Genomic DNA, 22737 nt, shown 5'->3' with positions numbered 1-22737 from the left:
TAGTATCGAGAGGTACCAGTATCGAGAGGTACTAGTATCGAGAGGTACCAGTATAGAGAGGCACCAGTATAGAGAGGTACCAGTATCGAGAGGTACCATTATCGAGAGGTACCAGTATCGAGAGATACCAGTATCGAGAGGTACCAGTATCGAGAGATACCAGTATCGAGAGGTACCAGTATAGAGAGGTACCAGTATAGAAAGGTACCAGTATCGAGAGGTACTAGTATAGAGAGGCACCAGTATAGAGAGGTACCAGTATAGAGAGGTACCAGTATCGAGAGGTACCATTATCGAGAGATACCAGTATCGAGAGGTACCAGTATCGAGAGATACCAGTATCGAGAGGTACCAGTATAGAGAGGTACCAGTATAGAGAGGTACCAGTATCGAGAGGTACTAGTATAGAGAGGCACCAGTATAGAGAGGTACCAGTATAGAGAGGTACCAGTATCGAGAGGTATCAGTATAGAGAGGTACCAGTATCGAGAGGTACTAGTATAGAGAGGCACCAGTATAGAGAGGTACCAGTATAGAGAGGTACCAGTATCGAGAGGTACCAGTATAGAGAGGCACCAGTATAGAGAGGTACCAGTATCGAGAGGTACCAGTATAGAGAGGTACCAGTATAGAGAGATACCAGTATAGAGAGGTACCAGTATCGAGAGGTGCCAGTATAGAGAGGTACCAGTATTGAGAGGTACCAGTATCGAGAGATACCAATATCGAGAGGTACCAGTATCGAGAGGTACCAGTATCGAGAGATACCAGTATCGAGAGGTACCAGTATCGAGAGGTACCAGTATAGAGAGGTACCAGTATAGAGAGGTACTAGTATAGAGAGGCACCAGTATAAAGAGGTACCAGTATAGAGAGGTACCAGTATCGAGAGGTACCAGTATAGAGAGGCATCAGTATAGAGAGGTACCAGTATAGAGAGGTACCAGTATAGAGAGGTATCAGTATCGAGAGGTACCATTATTGAGAGATACCAGTATAGAGAGGTACCAGTATCGAGAGGTACCAGTATCGAGAGGTACCAGTATCGAGAGGTACCAGTATCGAGAGGTACCAGTATCGAGAGATAACAGTATCGAGAGGTACCAGTATCGAGAGGTACCAGTATAGAGAGGCACCAGTATAGAGAGGTACCAGTATAGAGAGGTACCGGTATCGAGAGGTACCGGTATCGAGAGGTACCAGTATCGAGAGGTACTAGTATCGTTTTAATCAAAATTTTGATTAATAGTTTCTGCTGCAACAGTAACCTGTTTTATACACACTTCTATGTGTTCATTCTTAATATTAGTTCAACATTTTCATGATTTTATTTTAGTTTTTTCGTTCGTTTTAATTGTGTCATTATCAAATCATTTTTCATTGTAATGATTGTAGTAGACGATACTATCTAGCCATTAGGCTACTTGCTAGTTATTTCACATTTAAGCACTTTTACAGCTGTTTTATTTTTTCTTTAAATATATTTGAACAGCACAAAACGCTTTTCGTGATATGAAGTTTAAAAGTTAGAGCCTTAAATGTAGATGTTAAATAAAAAAAATTGTTGTAAGCACTAATTACCTGGGCAACGCTGGACATTCCTCTAGCATTCTGTTATACATGTAGGTATGCACGAACATGCGTACACATGTGTGGGGTTGAGGGTAGGTGTAGGGCATTTGCATAAATATACATGAACACAAGCGAGAAACCAATTTTTACACAAATCATTTTTAGTTCAATATATAAAACACACTTTCAAAGCAGAACAGTTTTTACAGAATATCCGGATCCGGATAGTCAACCAAAAACCTGGGGTGAAGCTAAAAAGACGGGAGAGGCTTATGCTATCTTCGATAGAAAACGCTGGACTCTTGCCCGGAGGAAGAGGTGGGAGAAGTTTATTGTTAGATTTAGTCTTTAGTCTATGACGTATTTGTTGCACATAGACCTCCTCAGCTTAATTAGCCTGTATAGTTTTCCTTGTTACCTACTTTTTTGTCAGCCTATGAAAAGAGAACTCAAGGCACTATTCATAGATTTATATGAATATATTATAAGTAGTTTTAAATTAGATTTCAAATAGAAGTTATGTTATGACCTTTATATCTTTGTATTTTTATGCCAATTTTGGTGATGAAAGCGATAGTTCAGAAGATGTACATGTATAACAAATTTATATAAACAAAGAGTTGTTTCCCCTCAATTTAACCAACACCGGTTGAAAAGCTTTTTGTGACCACTTTTTCCTGAATTTGATTTAATGATTGTTCGAGTTGATAACTTTAAGAGTTCTCTCCTTATGATCTACTTCCTGTAAAGGACTAACTTTTGCTTCTGTTGTAAATAAATCTGAGAGGTTGGTAAACTTGGCTTGTCTGAATATCTTGCTTCCCTTTGTCAACTTTGAGAAAGTAACCTTTTGAGTTTGGACAATGGTTGGTGAAAGGATGTCGTACCTAATAGCTGTGCACCTAGTCTACTTTCCTTTTGTGACTGCCGCTATTTTCAGGGATGTGAGTAATGGGCCTCTTACTGTTTTCAGGGATGTTAGTAGTGGGTATCTTACTATTGGAAAAGATACGAATTGTGATCATGGAACTAAGGGCTACTGCAATGGTCCCCTCGAGCCCAACACAGAGTACTGGTGAGTTTTGGCTCCTTCACGCTGGCATATAAATTGGACCTGAGTGCTCCAAATTTTGAAGCAAGTGTTAGACAGGTTTTAGAACCTCTAGGACACATCCAATTTTACAGGTACAGTCATACCTGGACATATGAGTATTTCAACTTACGAGAAATTTGAGATACAGTGGAACCTCGGTTCTCGAACATAATCCATTTCAAAAGGTTGTTTAAAAACCTAGTTGTTCGAGATCCGAAACAATTATTCCCATTAGAATTAATGTATGTAAATTTTAATCCATTCCAAGCCGAGAAAAACTTTGGTAAAGTATTTTTTCAACAGTTCACACCCTAAACTGTACTGTATACTACATACTATAGATAAAAACAGGTAAATATAAGATCGTGTTTATTTTTAATAAATGATTTTCTATCTATGATTATGAAAACAGAAAACAAAAAGTAAACATTTCGTACGCTTTGCTCTTAAAACATCGAAAACATTCTAGGTAAAAATACAATACCAGAAATTGCAGAAATTGATATTAAAACAGAGATTGTGTGAAAAGAAAATATAAACAGGAATGACACTTTTACTTTACATATTTAAAAGTGAATCTTTGTCTAAAACAATTTCTGGTAACTCGACTGGAGGAGTTTTCTCCCTGGCAAATCTCTTCGGTGGAGGGACGTCCTCCCAAATGGTTCCTTCCTTTTTGTAAAGAATTTATGAAGCGTAACTTGCTTCTCCCTTTGTTAACGAATGTTTCCATGCTGTTTTCGGAGCTGTTCCGAACGTTTAATTCTAATGCGCATGCTGTGGTTTGGTCAAAAACCGAATTGGTCGAGAACTGAAGCGTTCAAGAACCGAGGTTCCACTGTACAAGAAAAATTCAGAGCAAATTTTTGCTTTTCGATACGAGACAAATTTGATATATTAGCATACAAGACAGTTCTTGATGCAGTCGCCAGGTGGCAGAGTACGCAAAAGGCCGCTTACTGCAACAGTGTGGCTCAGTTATTCTTTTGATCAGTTTAAAAATGGTATAAAAGGGCTGGTTACAAGTGAAGGTGAAAGCGAGGCAAAAAGAGACAAACTAAAGAACCGAAAACAAAAACCAAGTTGGAATAAAGTTTCGTGTAACAAAAGATTAAATCTTATTTTGATGTGTATGCTGTATGTAGAGTAAGCTACGTTCATCCAAGTCAGATTTAAGTTCATGTTATGTTACTCCGTGCCATGAAAGCGTAGCGTACCGAATGTGTTGGCATCAAGTCTCTCTCACGCTGCCGTTAGCCGCTACCGTCTGCCTCGAAGGTAAGAGTTTTTGCAGATCATAATTGCTAGATACTTATTTGTTGCTTGGAGCGTAGGTCGTGAATCAAAACAATTATCAACACTTTACTCCATGGTAATATCTTGTTTTTATGTGGCTTAACGCAGAGGTGAAAATGGATTAATTTGTATTTAGTTGTTTTACCTAGGAAGATTTGAGATACGGATTGACATACGAACGTGGTCTTGGAACGCATCAGGCTCGTGTGTCGAGATATGACTGTGTTAGCTCTTACAAGGTGACCGTTTACTCATAAAAGGCATTGATTGAACTGCTCAAATGGATTTGAAATGTTTTCATTAGCCTCTGATTTTACTCTACAGCTATGTATTGCGCAACAACCTCACGTAAACTTGTATCTACAACATAGCATAGGATTTCTACAAGCATAATCTTGCAAAGCCATGTAACAGAATATTCCTGAAAATTAACTAAGACCCTGGGCTAAATGAGTACAGTAGAAGCTCCTATAACGTATACCTCCTATAACGTATACCTCCTATAACGTATACCTCCTGTAACATATACCTCCTATAACGTATACCTCCTATAACGTTTACCTCTTATAACGTATACCTCTTATAACGTATTCCTCTTATAACGTATACCTCTTATAACGTACACCTCTTATAACGCATACCTCCTATAATGTATACCTCCTATAACGTATACCTCCTATAACGTATACCTCCTATAACATATACCTCCTATAACGTATACCTCCTATAACGTATACCTCCTATAACGTATACCTCCTATAACGTATACCTCCTATAACGTATACCTCCTATAACGTATACCTCCTATAACGTATACCTCCTATAACATATACCTCCTATAACATTTACCTCTTATAACGTAATCTCCACATGATGTAAAGAATTTATGTGAAGTTTCTGCTTTGTACTACGTAGAAAGATTCCATATAGCATATAGCCTCAAGTCGGGCAAGTGCTCAAATTTAATTTGAATGGTAACCTATCTCATCACACTTGCAAAAAACATGATGTCCGTATAGCGTTATCTATTATATATACAACTTCCATAACATTTTAGTTTGTTGAGATAGATTGTCAAATGTGTCGACAAAACAAAGAATAGGTAGCTGCGCGATTGTTTGTAAATACTTGAAGCACATCAATTATATCAGTACTTTTATCATATATTTCAATACTTCAGAGTCTTGGCTTTCGAATGAGCCTATATTCAATACACAAAAAATAATAGAGCTATGAAAAACAGGGTGTCAAAAGTATGTCCTGCAGTGAAAAAACACTTGTTTGTGGTTCCGACAATGTGATGTCATAATTAGCATTTAGCCTTAGGTCATTGATCCCTTTCACTGCCATTGAGGCTGCGCTTTTTTGTGACAATTGGTGCTCTTAAACCCAGAGAGCGCTAATAATAAACTAGCATTATAGATAATCAACAATGCCCGGGGATCGTGCTAACGCCCGACCAATACAAACACATGTTCTGGGTTATTAGATTTTGGGTGATTGTTAGAGTTTTGTTTTTCCATCCTTTCGTTCATTTTAAAGTAGTAATATTATTGAGGAATTCGTATCACTTTCCATGCTGAATTCTAAATATGGTTATGCTTCAATAAATATACTGTCGTTGATAAAGGTAATGGAATCACATCGATTAAATTGTGACCTGCAGTGGCGTGGCCCTAGGACTATATGTAAACTGCACTCTTAATTAGCCTCAGTCATGCCCCCCCCCCCCCCGCAACATCACAATAAAAAGAGAGGGCTAGTGCATAATATCATCGGGAAACATAGTATGGTGCTTGGAATCTGAGCTATTTATCATAGATATAATCTGTACATGGAGAGCTAATGACTCTGGTTCTCTGGAGTTGTAGTACCTTATGCCACTAGCGTCATTATCGAAGTTGATAAATAAGCAGTAAGAGCACACAACACCGAATGTGAAAATTGTGACGTCATAATTTGTGAGCCTATACCATTGAACATTGATGTGGTCGAGCTCTAGGAAATCCTATAAACACCAACCAATGTCTGTCTCACCATGTCAAACAATGGCTCGTTTGAAAGCCAAGATATTGAAGAACCTGAATAAGTTGAAACAGCACTGATATAATTGATGCGCAATCAATTTGCGCAGCTGTTACAGCGGCAGTCAAACAATCTGAATGTCACGAGTTGGAGTATCGTCAAATGTTATTTTTTATCCCAACCTGAACGCCTGTATGCAGATAAACGACGAACAAGTAGTACCGCTCTTTGTATAGTAAAAATATATTTTGTTTTATTGTGGATGAATAAAATATATGTTATTATTTTTTGCTTTGCAGGGTAGACTTTGCTGTTTAAAAAAAATTAGCAAATCATTGTTAATGAACATCTAAGATCTGCGCTCTTCATCAAGTTATTGTAAAACTTCCGCAATCTCAGTCTATATAACCAGTGAAGTTGATCATAAAAAGTAGAAAGATTGTCGATGCAAACCAATAATGCTGCAGTTACTGTAAAGCTCACAAATTAATAAGTCATGCCTAGTTTTTTCCTTTAGTGTGGCCGAAGGGTGAGTTTGGAAAGTTTATGGAACAGATTAGGCAGTTTGCACGTATTTTACTGTTCGTGTAACGTAAAATCCCTATAACGTAAATGTTCCTGGAACAGATTGTTTACCTGTACCTAGGAGATTACATCAGTGCCATGATTGGCTAGATGCAAACTCGGCAATGTTCTGTTCATTTTGAGAAATTTAAATAGCTGGCCGGGCCAATTGACCTTTTGACTTCCTGTAGCTTTACCAGCACGCGGTAATGGTAATTGATCGAACAGTTGATAGGAGTTGTGTCACCGCCATATAAACTGTCTTTAACCTGGCACTAATTAATGTCCATTCAAATCATAGGAGATCACAACTTCTGAGTGTGAGTTAGTTTCACTCCTTCAATTCGATCTTTCTCAGATTACACCTATGTTAAGATGGACAGAATAGCAAATGGTTTTTTTCGCCTCCAACTGTTTTATCCGTGGTCATTAGCCCACAAGCCCACTCAGTGATCACAATCATCAATTATTCGGTCGATACAACATAGCGCTATTGTTACATGTATATTGCAGTGTGCTCATGAGAGGATGGACTGCAGGAGGGTTTAACGATTCCGAATGTCTTGTCGAGGCCACGACCGAGCCGGATGTACCTATGATTGTTGGTATCATTCTTGCTGTTCTTGCCTGTCTGCTCATCATTGCTGCCGTGCTCTTTGTGCTCAAGAGAAAAGGTATCATGTAAGTTGTTACGACTGGCGGCTGTCATGGTTGGTATCAGCCAAAAAAACTTGTTTTCATTCATTTTTTGTACTTTTTCTCAAAACTGGCAAGCTCTAGACAGGCATACTCTGTCTCTCAATGTAACGGACCTGGTTTACTACGTGTTGTATTTGTTGTTTATTGTTTTTGTGAGTTATTTGGGAAACTTAATATTTTTTAAAAATTTTACCAAGTTGGAAACGGAAACTTTAGAGCTCTCTAGTTATTCTAAGATAAGGCCTTTCCAGATGACAGTGATAGCCTCAGGGTGAAACTAGTAACTAAGTTATGATTAGATGGTTACAGCTCTAGTTATGTGATTGTAGGTTGCCAGAACTTTACTAGCAGTGTTAGATCAAGCATACCAGCATCACTCTTTAGAATTAGGTTATTAACTCTGGTACAGTCTTCACGAACGTTTTTGTGATGCCAAGCTCTAATGCTAAAATTATTCATTGGTAAAAATGCAGCCTCTGGTAACTCGACTCTTTATTTTGTTGGAAGTTTCAGGAAAGCCAACACAGGCACGGCTTCTAACACCATTAGAGTTCTTAGCTTTAGACCTGCGAAAAAAGAAGTTATAAATCTTAACGAGACGAGGTGAAGAGCCCTCTATTGCACACCCTTCTCTACCCAACCAAAATCCTTGGCTATTCATCTCTTACATATCAACTGCATGGTTATGAGAAAATGCTTGATCATGAATTGTTGATGATTTTGAGCCAGTTTTATTGCTACGATATTTAGTTTTTCTCTATTGCAGTTGGCTTGCTTCTCACTCGCTGACAGTACATTTTGCATTTGAAAATGGGAGTTATTTGCTCACATGATAAATAATCCTTAGTTATCGCCTCGTGTCTAGACGCATGTGTTTTGAAAGGAGTCTGAGCAGTTATTGCTGGGACAGCACGTTGGTGGTCTGTGCAAGTTGCATTGTCTTCCAAGATTAAACAGTTTTCATTGATATTCAGGAGTTATGCTCTACTGGCGATCTAGATTAAAACAGGAAGTATATCGAATAATATCTATCATGGTGTGGCAGTTTCATAAGGTAATGGCGGATTGGTCAAATGGCAATATCTGTTGTCAGAGTTTCCTTTTCTAAATTCAAGTTAGTATTGCTAAAAAGGAGCATTTATCAGGACTCTCGTGCACTAAATTTGCCTTCAAAACGAGTCAAACCAAAACCTGTATCTGGTGTTCTAGCTGGTGTTCCACCATGATATAAGGTCACATTGGGCGAGAGCTGTTCTTTACCGGTCCAGGAAACCAATAATTTTAGTTTTCTATCTGCAAAACTGTATTAAAGAAAAAGGTTCTGCTTTCATAGCGCTGCCTGTTGCGTCATTTTAATATATCGGTAGCAGTAATAAAGCATGACCCTGATTTTAAGCCGAAGTGAAATTTAAAATCAATTCCTACTAATTATCAATACATGACAGCAAGAATCTGATCAAGTCTCTTACCTGATGCTATTTTCTTGATCAGTGCATGCCTTATCACACTCCTCTGCCTCTCTGATGCTCTCTGTGTTCCGATTGGTCAACTTCAAAGCATTGTCTACCTTTTATTGGCAAGATACTAATCTATGGCAGTCACAGAAATAGTTTAGTAGCCATTCTGGTTGTTATATTGATCTGAGCCAAATAATCCCCAGAAGATTTTTATCTCTTTTTTGTAGCTCATGTTTCTCCTGCTTTTAGCTTCATAGAGGTTACTAAAACTTTGTCAGAGGCTTACTCGTGTAGCCATTCTATGCTTGTTTTTGTAAAAATCTTAGCTTATAGAGCTGCAATACAGTACAAAAGGATCCCAAGTTCCTGGTTTCATTAGTCGGCAAGGACCCTAAAGTTTATAAGCACAAAGAAATATTTATTAGCCAACTGATAATACTTTCTCTTCAGCAATGACTTGACCAATTAATGCATCGTTGGTAGCTTCGCTGGAAAAGGTGAAAAGTTGCCATCAGGGGATGAGACTCCACCCAGAGGGCAATCAGGTGTACAACTGGAACCTGTCATGCCTCCACCTCAAGCGGTTGACCAGCAAGATTTCATAGCTCATACAGATGAGATGCATCGGGACCAAGACTTCAGGTTTTCTCAAGAGTATCAGGTGAGCGACAAAGCCTGTGAATCCTAGAAGATGCCAGGTAAATATCATGCGCCCCCATCATCGAATACCGACATGGCGCAAATCTTTCCTCATTTTTAGTTTGACGGTTCATTCATGTTCAATCACTATGCATAGAAAGCCTATTGAAATTCAAAACATATTTTGTAATTTTTCAGTTAGCTACCAATTTGATCTTGGAGTTATCTGCTCTTACTGTACATTTTCCCACAGGAGACAATCCATCTCTTATACACCGAGAGGCGACTACTCACAATTCATTCAAGCAGAAACTTGACCATGTGACTTGTCAAGTTTTGCTTTAAATGTTTCTAATTCATAAGATTAACTTTAATATTTTTATTATTTATAGAAATTACGAGATATGTCAGCCAAGCATACTCATAACGCAGCTGTCTTGGGTTCCAACACCTCAAAAAACAGATGGGTTGACATTCTACCATGTAAGCCAGCTTCATTCATTTATTCGTTGTCTAGCCTAATGGTTATGCGAACAGCTTTGAACTTTCGGGTCATTGTGGGGGATTCTTTCAGTCCTCCACCTTTCATGTAGCAGAATGTTCCTGTGTGAAGGTTTTATTGTACGTGACTATGTTATTGGGGAATTTGTCTTCTTGTTTGAGAACTAGTGTGACAACCTCTAAGTTTAACTGGCTCTGTGCCTATAGACTTTATTGGAAGTCTCTTAAAGGAATTTGATAAATGTGAGATCATACTGTTGTACGTTATGTGATGCACAATGTTCACATTCTCCTTTGTCAAAAAGGTATGAATTTCTTTTAGTTGATCACTCCAGAGTAAAACTTCTACCTGCGGACGAAGAGGAGGGTTCAGACTATATCAATGCCAACTACATGCCTGTAGGTTTTCGAATATTCTAATGTATTCGGATTGTCTGCATTGTCGCAGTGTGTACAATCATCACTTAATTTGTATATATTACATACATTGTATTCTTTTTATAGAGTGTATTGTCAGTAATTACTATATTTTGATGAACTAAACTTTGTGTTAATCATTCTAATTATTGTAACAGTAGGGCTTCAAATGAAATGGATCGATATATAGTCTTGATAATCATTTTCTTCCGTCAATACCCGCTATTGACACTTTGTTTATTCTACGTTCTTTATGCTGCCTTAAACATGAACTTGCAAATATTTTAGTTGATTTTATTAGGAAGTATCTGTATTTTCTATCATTTGCGATTGTTTTTGATGTTTGAGGTGTTCTGACTGCCAGAATGTTTCAAGATTAAAATCGACAAAACTTGATCGCGGTTAAAACGCTCAGATCAATCAATGTCATCATTGTTATAGACTGGGATCTTGACATTTATAGTTTCAAAGAGACCGGCAGCATAAAGATATGTAATACTGCAACTTGAACGCATTAGCTGATATCAACTATAGCAACCATAGTAACTATTGATGTCATTTTACGAGTATTAGTTGATTTTATCAGAAAGTATCTGTATTCTCTATCATTTGTGATGTTTGAGGTGATCTGACCGCTGGGACATTTCAAGATCAGAATCAACAAAACTTGATCGCGGTTTATTGCTCAGATTAAAGGAAAAGGTGTGATTATTGGCGTCTAAAGTTGCAAAAAGACCCACGAAATAAAAACTCATAACGCTGCAACTTGAACGCAATAGTCGATATGAACTATAGCGATAGTCGATATGAACTATAGCGATAGTCGATATGAACTATAGCGATAGTCGATATGAACTATAGCGGTAGTCGATATGAACTATAGCGATAGTCGATATGAACTATAGCGATAGTCGATATGAACTATAGCGATAGTCGATATGAACTATAGCGATAGTCGATATGAACTATAGCGATAGTCGATATGAACTATAGCGATAGTCGATATGAACTATAGCGATAGTCGATATGAACTTTTGCGATAGTCGATATGAACTATAGCGATAGTCGATATGAACTATAGCGATAGTCGATATGAACTATAGCGATAGTCGATATGAACTATAGCGGTAGTCGATATGAACTATAGCGATAGTCGATATGAACTATAGCGATAGTCGATATGAACTATAGCGATAGTCGATATGAACTATAGCGATAGTCGATATGAACTATAGCGATAGTCGATATGAACTATAGCGATAGTCGATATGAACTATAGCGATAGTCGATATGAACTATAGCAACGATAGGAACTATTGATGCCATTTCTTGCATGTTTTTCTTTTGAGTGTTGTAAATGAGGCCAAGTTTTGTCAATTTTAATCTTGAAATTTCCTGGCATCCAGATCACTTTACACATAAAAAATAATCGCAAATGATAGAAAAATATTGGTATTTTCTCATAAAATTCACTAGAAGTTTGTTTAAGTTAGGTTTTAAAGGTTAACTAACAGCACAATTTTTTGTTTTATTCCACGACCAAACATGAGCGAAGCTATTGTTTGGGAGATTTATGATAAATGCATATGTGCACACAACTCACAAAAATTATTCATCAACGGCCGTCGCAAACCCTTGTACCGAAATCTCATCAACAAATTTAACCATTTTTCAATGGAGTCGTTTAAGTATAATAACGATGCAAAACACATATAAACCTATTTAAATATGTTACCAAGTCTTTATTATTTTTAGAAAATTTCCTAAACCTTACCCATCTGATCAGATTATACATAGATAGACAGATTAATTTGGCCTAAAATCATTATTAAAGCTTGAGAAGCTTTATTTTTATCAAAATTGAGACCGGCAAACAAAACGCCGAGCGACAGAGAATAGAACCATTAAGTCGTGTGCATTTCACGAAAAAAACGTACACATTTCACCAGTCTATAGCATTGTCCAATTGCCGAAGGTTTCTGTAATTAACGTAGAAGTAGGAACTGAAAAGTAATCGTTTCTTTTTTGCCAATTTCAAAGTAACTGTCATTTTGGATACTTATGAGTACTTTGGTATTCCAACTGATGTCCAAAGCAGTGAAAGTAAAGGAAACGACGATATTTTTTCTAACGATTCTCATGAGATTATTACAATATTTAATTATAAAAATAATTATTCGATTTTATAAGATGTAATTATAAGAATAAGCATTCGAATTTACAAGATCGAAGTATATAGTTACCGATGTTGGGCAATATGTTTCTGTTATTATTTTTTCTAAATAGTTTTATTAAATAGATTTTCTAAAAATCCATATAAATATCACAACTTCTTGATACTGTTAGCTATGACGTTTTGAAATTAAGCAAAGTTGTGCATTGGTTTTCTATTATTTCTGTATTACTATATTAATAATATTGGTTATTCTAATAATATCAGTGCATTTTACTTCTAGTATTGCATTTCTCCTATTGCGGGAGAGAGATATAAACATATAATCTTTCCCTTTCATTATTGCTGTTTGTTGTATATAATAACACCCACACCCAGTACATTACAGCTACCATTGCAGTTATCCTATTGCACGCAGTGCCATTTGACTGCTAATATTGCATTTCTCAACCCTTTCTTTTTCCAATATCACTTTGGTCGTGGGCTGTATGACAGGGAATTTCAAGTTATATTAACAGAGTAGCAGATAACACTACAGATTGGTGTTTGATTTGCAGGTTGATTTTAGTAAGTTTTTCAGTTTATGAAATTTGACAGCAAAATTCATGATCTGTGTAAAACCTTTTTCGAATTAGATTATCTAAAAATGGTCCATCTAGTTTCCTATTCATGAAAGCAACACATGCATTAATACGTTTTCATTGGTGACTTTCATTAATGAAATCTTTTTCAGATCAAGTTTTCAGTTTGAATAAATGAAGAATTTCTTGCTTGTGTACCTCACAAGATGTATGCACTAACCGATTTATGGAAATCTTTAACAATGGGTCAAAGGTTAATGCGGGATATATAAATACGATGCAAATTTTTTCGGTATTATAGAATCTGCTTTGACCTTGCATTATAATTATCTGCTATGCTTGGTAACAAAAATACATGTATGTGGCGTTGTGGCCAGATATAGATAATTTATCAGAATGGTGGCCAACAGACCCGCTTCTCTCTCGCATTCACGGTTTGAATGCATTCAATCATCGGTTTTGACTTCGTATATCATAAGTCTGTTTTGCCACAGAATGGACTTATGTCTCAGCTTGGAACTCGCATGGCAAGTGTTTGTCTCTCCGAAACCAGTTTTTTATTTTTGTACCATAAAAATCTTTGCTAAAAAATGAAATATCATCGTAAGTTTTGTATAGATACATGTAATGCTGTCAGTTGACCTTTAGTTTGTTCTCAATAGTTTCACTAACATCGTGTAGTTTGCGTGCATCTTTAAACACGTTTTTCCTTGGAATATGAGCAGTGCTAGGTATATGCTCACATGCTGAATGTTTTCCTTAGGGTTACTCATCAAAACGGGAATACATAGCTACTCAAGGTCCCCTGCCCGGTACTATCGATCACTTCTGGAGAATGATTTGGGAGCAGAATGTCTCAATGGTGGTCATGCTTACACAATGCATTGAGAGAGGTAAGAGATCTATCTCTCTATAGAAATTTTCAGCTGGTAGTTTTCAGCTTTTCCTAACTGAGAGAAAATTCAATGATGATGACAGAGATGATTGTCAACTACAGGTCATGAGGTCAGCTAAGGAGCCAATAGATTTGATTATTTAATAGATTTGATTTGATTATTTTCGTACGAAAATATGGAGATCGTTTGCATTACAGGGAGGAGGAAGTGTGAGCCGTATTGGCCTGAAAATATGGAAGAAGCAGCCATATACGGAGATCTTGTGGTCACGAAGAGATCAGAATCAATCTTGCCTGAGTACACCATCCGGATCTTTGATATTCAAATGGTTAGTTGGCCTTCCATACATGTAACAAGAGTATTGCAACTCTGGAGTCATCATCCTATGATTAGAAATGAAATCTTGTTTTTTTTCGGAATCATCATTTTATGAATTATTGCGACTGTAATTGTATTTTCATCTGTGTCAATTTTTTATTTGGTGGTTTCAGTGTTCATGATTTGCATAAAAAATCTTGGTATTTGTGCTGTCATCAAACAGCATTCTCTTTCTGATGTTATGAGTTCATTCTGCCTTCAGCTGACTTTAGCTATCTCAGGATGTTGAGGTTGTGTTTTCGGCAGAGAATTATTTTGCTTACAAAATCTGAAAAGTTTGAGCAAGGTGTAGCATTCTTTACCCTCCTTCCAGATATATGTTTTATTCCAGGCTATGAAATACCTTGTGCAAGTTGTTCTCATTTGTTTTTATTTCCTGCATGGTTCAGGCTACTAGGAAGCGACCTTGTATTATGTTTCACTTTACGCACTGGCCCGACTTTGGCTGCCCAGAGACTTGCGATTCACTCCTCAAATTCATCACCGACATTCGAATGCACTTCACTAAGGAGACGGGCAGGTGTGGCCCGATAGTGGTGCACTGCAGGTAGACATCTGCTTGCGGCTAACTAGATAATTCTGCATGGGATTGGCCGACAACTCGTGGCTTCAAGTAAAGGGTCGAGGCTGAACTGTAGGGAAGACGCAGGCATATATCCTACAGTTGTCATTACTTTGACTGGCATAGTCTACGCTGTCATTTATTTCAGTCAAAGCCAAACTATCAGAAGAAGCTAGTGGTGTGCTTAAAAAATTTGCTAGTATATTTGTAATATTTTCTCGTTTTCAACTGCCAATCAGCTCAACAAATACAAGATTTCAACATTAATATGGCAAGTTGATAGGTTTTGATAGCGATGTAGAGATATATGCCTCTGTCATCTGTATCTTCCTATTCACTGCATGTCTGCTGCAAGCTTACCTCTGCATGGCCACACCCTTGATTTACAGGGGGACCTAACGCGCTCGGTCAAGCAGTTTTTTGTATCATTTTGGCCTGACTTTGGATGCCCTGACAATACCTCAAGCCTGCTCAACCTAGTTAGAGTTGTGAGGAGTCACATGAGGCCTGAGGCTAAAGGTCCTCTCCTCATACACTGCAGGTATCTCTTCTAGCACGGCCTCAGGCTATGTCAAGCTAACTTTGCTACTGATTGGCTGCAGTTTTTTAGTAATATCAGTCATTATGGGAGTTGCGAACTTTTTTATTAACAGCTTTCCTTGTTCAGTTTTACGTTGAAAAAACCTGTGTGCTATCTATTCACTAATTAGCTTGTAGTTTGGGTGGCGTACATATTCATGTAGGCAAAAATATTGATGGTTTTTCTATTTGTTTTGCGCTGCATGCTTGAATATTAGCTGGCCTTCTGCTTCAATATCTAAGCACGAGTTGGGTGTGGATTGCAATCGTTATTGCTTGCCTTGTTACAGAACAGCTTGCAGTTTTATGCTCTGCTGGGTATCCTAGAATTCTGTTGGGTACTCTTGAGCTCTGCTGGGCACCCTCGAGCTCTGCTGGTTACCCTGGATCTCTGCTGGGTACCCTGGATCTCTGTTTGGTGCCCTCGAGCTCTGCTAAGTACCCTCGAGCCTTTGCTGGGTACCCTGAAGCTCTGCTGGGTACTTTGGAGTGGAGATGGTTGGTCTCTGACTCATGCATTGCTAAAGTGGATCTGCATGAAGCTTTGTTTGCATTATATTGTGCTACTGCGTAGTTATTTGTTTAGTTTCAGCTAAGATGATTATTGCTCTGCATTTTCTTATCAAATTTGTTGTTTACATTGGCCATGGATGAACACATTAGTCTCTTGATGTATCAAAAGCTATTTTTGACGCATTTTCATTAAAATACGCAACTTCTCTTAATATAATTTGTCTGTTGTGCTCCTACATTGTTCTTCATTAATTATGCTTCAGGCCTTAAAATTTTGGTACAAGGTTGCCTTAGGCCATCTTCTCCAAACAAGCCTTAGTTGTTTGTTTATCCATAAAAAGGGAACATTTTCAATCCTTAGTACATTTTCAATGATTACCAGTATTTATGACTATCACTTCGCCTAGTATAATAGGAATGGTTTACTATTGAACCATGCCCGGTATGTGTTTAGGTATACATCACCACTGGTAACATAAATGCGTCACGTTGTAGTGCGGGCGTGGGTCGTACTGGCACCTACATAGCGGTCGACCGGCTGTTACAGCACATACAAGATCACGATGAGATAGACATATTTAACTTGGTGCTCGAGATGAGGAATTATAGGTGCAGAATGGTGCAAACAGAGGTAGGGGCGCTGTAGCCAGTGTTTCTTTGCAATTGATATTACTTTACCACATAATAGTTTGACTATCACTGAGATAAGTGTTACTCAGGCTGAGTAGCATTGGTACTAGAAAGACTGGAGACTGAGTAAGATTGAGACTGACAGTACTGGGACTATAGGTACTACGAAACTAAAGGTACTGCTACTACTGTAAAGTTTAAGTTACCACTGTTACTGAAAGTACTGCCATATGGGTACTAGTTACACCTTCAATACTACAATTGATGATTCAGTTGTGATACTAACTACTAAGACACAATAATGATATAATTTTCAGGATCAATACATATACATTCACGACTGTCTCAAAGAGGCTCTCCTAACTGGCATGTCCTCTCGGTACACACCAAAAGCATCACATGAGGAGGATCCGATATATCAGAACACACAAGGTTGGTAGTAAGGCTAATTGAAATAGTATAACGTTCTTTACTTTGGAGATAGGCTCTGTGTATATGTACTGTAGATATTCTCTGTGTATATATATACTGTAGATATTCTCTGTGTATATATACTGTAGATAGACTGTATATATACAGTAGATAGGCGCGGTGTATATGTACTGTAGATAGGCTCTGTGTATATGTACTGTAGATATGCTCTGTGTATATATACTGTAGATATTATCTGTGTATATATGTGCTGTAGATAGACTCTGCGTATATATACCGGAGATAGGCTCTGTGTATATATACTGTAGATAGACTCTGTGTGTATATGTACTGTAGATAGACTCTGTGTGTATATATATACTGTAGATAGTCTCTGTGTATATACACTGTAGATAGCTACTTTAGATAGGCTCTGTATATATGTTATGTAGATAGTCTCTGTGTGTATATATATTGTAGATAGACTATGTATATATACTGTAGATAGACTCTGTGTATATACACTGTAGATAGACTCTGTGTATATATACTGTAGATAGACTATGTGTATATATGCTGTAGATAGACTCTGTGTATATATGCTGTAGATAGTCTCTGTGTATATGTGTATATATCCTGTAGATAGTCTATGTGTATATATACTGTAGATAGACTCTGTGTATATGTACTGTAGATAGTCTCTGTGTATATACACTGTAGATAGGCTCTGTGTATATATATATATATATATACATATATGTACATATATATACATATATGTACTGTAGATAAGCTTTGTGTGTATATACTGTAGATAGACTCTGTGTGTATATATTGCAGATAGACTCTGTGTATATGTACTTTAGGTAGATACTTTAGATAGGCTCTGTGTATATACACTGTAGATAGACTGTTTGTATATACTGTAGATACACTCTGTGTATATACACTGTAGATAGGCTCTGTGTATATACACTGTAAATAGACTCTGTATATATACTGCAGTGATACTTCAACAGTGCAATTTCGGTAGGTAATAATCACCTGCCAACCACCTTCATTACTTCCCGCTCACTCTCACATAGCAGCAGACTATTAAAGTAATAGATGCTCCACTGTCTCTCGCCAGTATTTAAATATACAAGCCTTCTGCATTTTCTTGCCACTTATTCTAATACCAGTTTCTTTACTCATTTTAATATCAGTGATAGTTCATCAAGTCTTACTGAAGGTTTATCTATAAATTTCACTGCTGCTAATTATCATACGCTGCCTCCCCATAGGTGTCAGCATAATTATCATATGCTGCCTCCCCATAGGTGTCAGCATAATTATCATACGCTGCCTCCCCATAGGTGTCAGTGATGGATTAAAACAATTAAACTAATTCGTGTAAATTAAAAGCTTGTAGTAAGCTCATTATATGAATATAGTAAGTTTTGGTTAGTATTTCTCCGGCATCACATTACTTGGGTTCGGACAGCTTCATGGCAGCATATCAGGGATTGGTCTGTCTGTTGGTATGTACGTAAACAAGCAAGTAGTAATATTGCCGTATCATAGAGCGTGTTTCAATGGTTTTTCTATTGAAAATTAACTCGACAAACGGTTCCTTTATTTGTTCTTTTGCAATTATTTGCATTCTATCTAGAAATCATCTGTGTTCAGTCGGAACTGAGTTACGCTTGCCGTCGTACAGTGTGAAAAGAGGCATGTTTTTCTTGTGCCCTACTGGCTCAGAGACAGCTGTTGTTGGTTTTACTCGCTGGTACTGACGTAGCTTTGCTTTCAGCGATGGATCCAGAGATGGTCCTCATTGATGTTCATGGCAAGTCTGGCGAAGATGGTGCTGTGAAAAACACAGAATTATAGATGGACTGCCGTGGCGATAAGTCACCCAAGATTCCCCTTATTCCTTATAACAGAATTGTCTATCTTTCATTTCTACTGCTAATATTTTAATATCTTAATATTTTTATCTTATCACACTTTTAATGCTGCTGGCACTCACGGCTGTCTGATATTTCTCGTGAGCTCAGACTTCTAACCTCGTGAGGTCTGCGAAGTATTTCTGGTTGCTATATCTTATTTTGTACCGTCAATGAGTTCTGTACCGAGAATTTGTATGCTCATGAAGTTGCTATGCATCATTCTATCTTTGCCTAGTTTTTGTGTTTTATGCTATACGTTTTCAAACATTTTATATCAAAAATACGCTTGGTGACTGTGTGCCTGTGCATCATTTGTGATACAAGATTTTTGTCTAATGACAGTTTGATTGGCACTTATCTATCATTCCTTCACCTTTAGTAGTAGGCTAGTCGTGGATTTTACTCTTATTAGGGATAAATAATCACCCTGCTCTTTGATATTGATCAACTGGTTATGTATTCGATTGTGAGCCTTAATCGTTGTGAAGTTTGTCTCTATCAAGATTTTAGGACCGACTCATCATAGCGGACCAACATGGTGCCTTTTAATCATATAGTTTAGTATTTTCTTAATAAATCATTTCTCATCTAGTTGTCGGTCCTGTTGAGCATGTGTAAAGCATTTTGAGACTTACAAGTACGTACGTGTTAACAGCGGAGTGAGGTCACATAGTCTTGTATCATCGCTTGTGTAGATTCATGGTAGTCCCAACACTCCACCTTTAGTCTAATACTGTAGATTCGGTCCCAACACTAGAAATTTAGTCATAACACTGTCAGACATGGTTCCAACAATCCACGTTTAATTCCAATACTGTAGACTTGGTCTGAACACTCCACTATTGGTGGAAAACCAGACTCCGCAGCTTTATTATATCGCGTCTTGTTTTGCGATGTGGCCTGTTTCTTACAAAATGAGATGTGCAGAACTAAGGTATTCAAAAGTATGATTGCACAAATTGGTGCGTGTCTGAGAAAAGAGGCTCATAGAAACATAATGATGTCATTCAAGCTAAGCTATGCGCCGCAACAACATTGTTAACATTACTGCTAGAATTGAGAGGACTTATAAAAAGGAAGTCAAGAGTTGTAGTCACTAGTCGTAGAACAGTTTTAGCAGGTTAGACTTTCTGGGTGTAAGGCAGCCAGTAAAACTTGACTCACGCTGCCAATTGTATAGCATTGCATCAAGTTGTAATTGAAAATGCATTTGCTGCTGATACTTTGTTCAGCTTTTCCTGTTAGGATCACCTCATGTTAACGGTCTTGCTCTGTATGTACACTGTATGTATAGTTTATCGTAGGGTAGTGTGACTCAAATCACTGACCTGTTGATCATAAGCAGCCACCAAGCCATAGTTGTCACTGCTGATATGGATTGTATTTTTGTATTCAAACTGGCATAGAGACCTTTGAAAATTGTGATCTTGTGTGGATAAAATACAGGTCACAGATATGTCAACGCAAGGGATTAGCCAGCTCTGTCAGAAACCACCGTTGCAGGTTGACATAAAAGACTGCATCATATTGGATTCGAACTCACAACACTCGGCATGGCAGACTGATACACTACCTCTCTCTAAGTCCTGTGAGGCATTGCAGACTGTAACACTAAAGCCTGGTTCCTATATCGATTGCGAGACTCTGGCGGTAACTTGCGCAGCAAAACGTTTGCGACGCTAGGCTCGACGGCACCCGTTCGCATATAAGCTGCATCGCTAAACATAATCGGGTAATCAAATAAAATGTTCGCTCGCCATGCCGTTTCTATAATGGTGACTTTCACCTGTACAGTGCATTTCGGGAAGGTTTTGCCTGCGGCCTTTTGCGAAATTTGAACAGCACTACACTATTGCGTTGTTGCCGGCGACCACTGGCGGTACCCGGCGCGTAGGTTCCCATTTCACCGCTGATAGCCTGCGGTGATGTCGCCAGTGCTTTGCGACATATATGGGAACCAGGCTTAAATCGTTCTATAAGTACCATGTCATGTGGGGGTTTGGCAGACTGATACACTTTCTCTCTCTAATTACCATGACCTGTGAACACTGGGCAGACTGATACACTTTCTCCCTCTAATTACCATGTCCTGTGAGGATGTGGCAGACTGGTACACCACCTCTCTCTAAGTACCATGTCCTGTGAGGACGTGGCAGACTGGTACACCACCTCTCTCTATGTACCATGTCCTGTGAGGATGTGAGCAATAATTTTTTTCCAATTCTTCCTATCCCGTGTTCTTTTCAACAATTCTTGCTCTGATACCTCTGCTCGTTTTCTTTCTGATAATTGAGCTGCCATCCATTTGCTTCCCAACTGATCAGGCAGTTCCAAGTTCCGACTAGCAGTCAAGTACCGCCAAGTTCTCTAGAACCTTCTTTCGCAAGATGTGTCCAAAAACTCCTGCTGTCTTTTCCTGACTGTTATATTAAGTTTCTTTTCATCTCTGCTCTTGTTTTTGCTCTTCTCTAACACTTCCACAGGTGCGGTAGTAGGATGTGCGGTAGTAGGATGTGTCCTAGATATTCTAAATATTCATCTTAGGAACCACACTTCTACTGATTCCATTCTTTCTTTCACTCGAGTTGAAGTGGTCCAACACTCAATGTCCTACTTTAGGATAGAAAATACATAATTCAGCGCTCTTAGCTTGGTATCCATAGACATTTTCCTGCTTTTCATAAGCTGTCCCATTTTCTGAAAAGCATATTTTGCCATTTTTATTATTTTGATTTCTGAGTCATATTTTCCATAATTCATTATAATACTTCTTAGGTAGTTGAACTTACTACACTATCACTCACTATAATTGTAAGCATACCACAATTTTAGTATAATTGTGCACATACTTATTCTCTGCACTTTATTGGTACACCTGACTATCTCTCACGGCATATTAACTGTTAATCACTGTTAACAATCACAATCAGTCCTATGAAAAATATAACATCTTGTCACAATTATATGTTTAAATGTTGAGCTAAATGATAAAAGACAATCACATTAAATAAGTCAAACCTTTTGTTCTATTTTTATTTTATTTCAACTAGTCAAGCAGTGATTAAACAATATTACAGCAACTTGGCAGAAAACTGAAGTGGGGAGCTGAAATATTATCTTTACTTGCATAGATATTGCCCAGATACTTACCTCACTTTGGTAGCAGCTTTTTAACCTCCAAATGAGAAAGATCTCTCTAGTTGTAAAACTTTGGCTGATGCTGCTACGCTTTGCATTATTACAAGTAGCATAGCGTGACAATTGTGAACATCGACAAACAATAAATACTTCAGTGTTGTGTTGAATGCTTAAACATACACTGTTACATCTGTAGGTGAAATAGTTGTTGAAAATCATTGTTTTATTAATTAATATAAAAAGTTTATTAGTATGGTTTTAAGAAAAGCTTTGGATTCTATTATTTTAGCCTTTAGCAGCAAAAAATTAAATCGGCCATTAAAAAATTAAAATTTGACCTGTATGGACTGCTTATATTATTTATATTTTTGCATAAAGTAAAGCATTTGCAGACTCCTTACCCACTCCATGGCCTGGGGTACTTACAGAGATCATACCATATACTCTGTATGTACATTGTTCAATTGCTACAACTTGCTTGTTCTATAGCAATAACTTGGTAGTTCTATGGAAATAACTTGATCATTTTATGGAAATACCTTGATATATCTATAGAAATGACTCTATAGTTCTATGAAGTTCATAGTTCTATCGCAATAACTTATTCATTTTATGGAAATAATTTAACAGTTTAATTTTATTGAACTAAATCACTTTATGGAAATAACTTCATAGCTCTGTC

At 37.6% G+C, this 22737-nt stretch overlaps 1 protein-coding gene across 3 annotated transcripts in view; it reads left to right on the top strand.

Annotated features, from left to right (window-relative positions):
• The window catches only part of LOC137408322 (receptor-type tyrosine-protein phosphatase H-like), a 51833-nt gene extending 32325 nt beyond the window's left edge, over positions 1-19508 (top strand). For 2 of the 3 annotated variants that reach the window (XM_068094811.1, XM_068094810.1), the window contains 12 exons: positions 1782-1890; positions 2546-2647; positions 7064-7231; positions 9190-9367; positions 9738-9828; positions 10169-10245; positions 13781-13910; positions 14111-14241; positions 14681-14838; positions 16441-16576; positions 16893-17007; positions 18779-19508. In XM_068094811.1, coding sequence (XP_067950912.1) covers positions 1782-1890; positions 2546-2647; positions 7064-7231; positions 9190-9367; positions 9738-9828; positions 10169-10245; positions 13781-13910; positions 14111-14241; positions 14681-14838; positions 16441-16576; positions 16893-17007; positions 18779-18858 — 1475 coding nt within the window. In that variant the 3' untranslated portion in view covers positions 18859-19508. Of the gene's footprint in view, positions 1-1781; positions 1891-2545; positions 2648-7063; positions 7232-9189; positions 9368-9737; positions 9829-10168; positions 10246-13780; positions 13911-14110; positions 14242-14680; positions 14839-15242; positions 15395-16440; positions 16577-16892; positions 17008-18778 lie in introns of all 3 variants that reach the window. The other variant, XM_068094812.1, reaches the window with a different exon arrangement.
• The last annotated feature ends 3229 nt before the right edge of the window (positions 19509-22737 follow it).

This window comes from Watersipora subatra, chromosome 11, assembly GCF_963576615.1.
Source record: "Watersipora subatra chromosome 11, tzWatSuba1.1, whole genome shotgun sequence".
NCBI lineage: Eukaryota > Metazoa > Bryozoa > Gymnolaemata > Cheilostomatida > Watersiporidae > Watersipora > Watersipora subatra.
The sequence above is the reverse complement of the archived record's forward strand: the minus strand, read 5'-3'. Positions and strand labels throughout refer to the sequence as shown.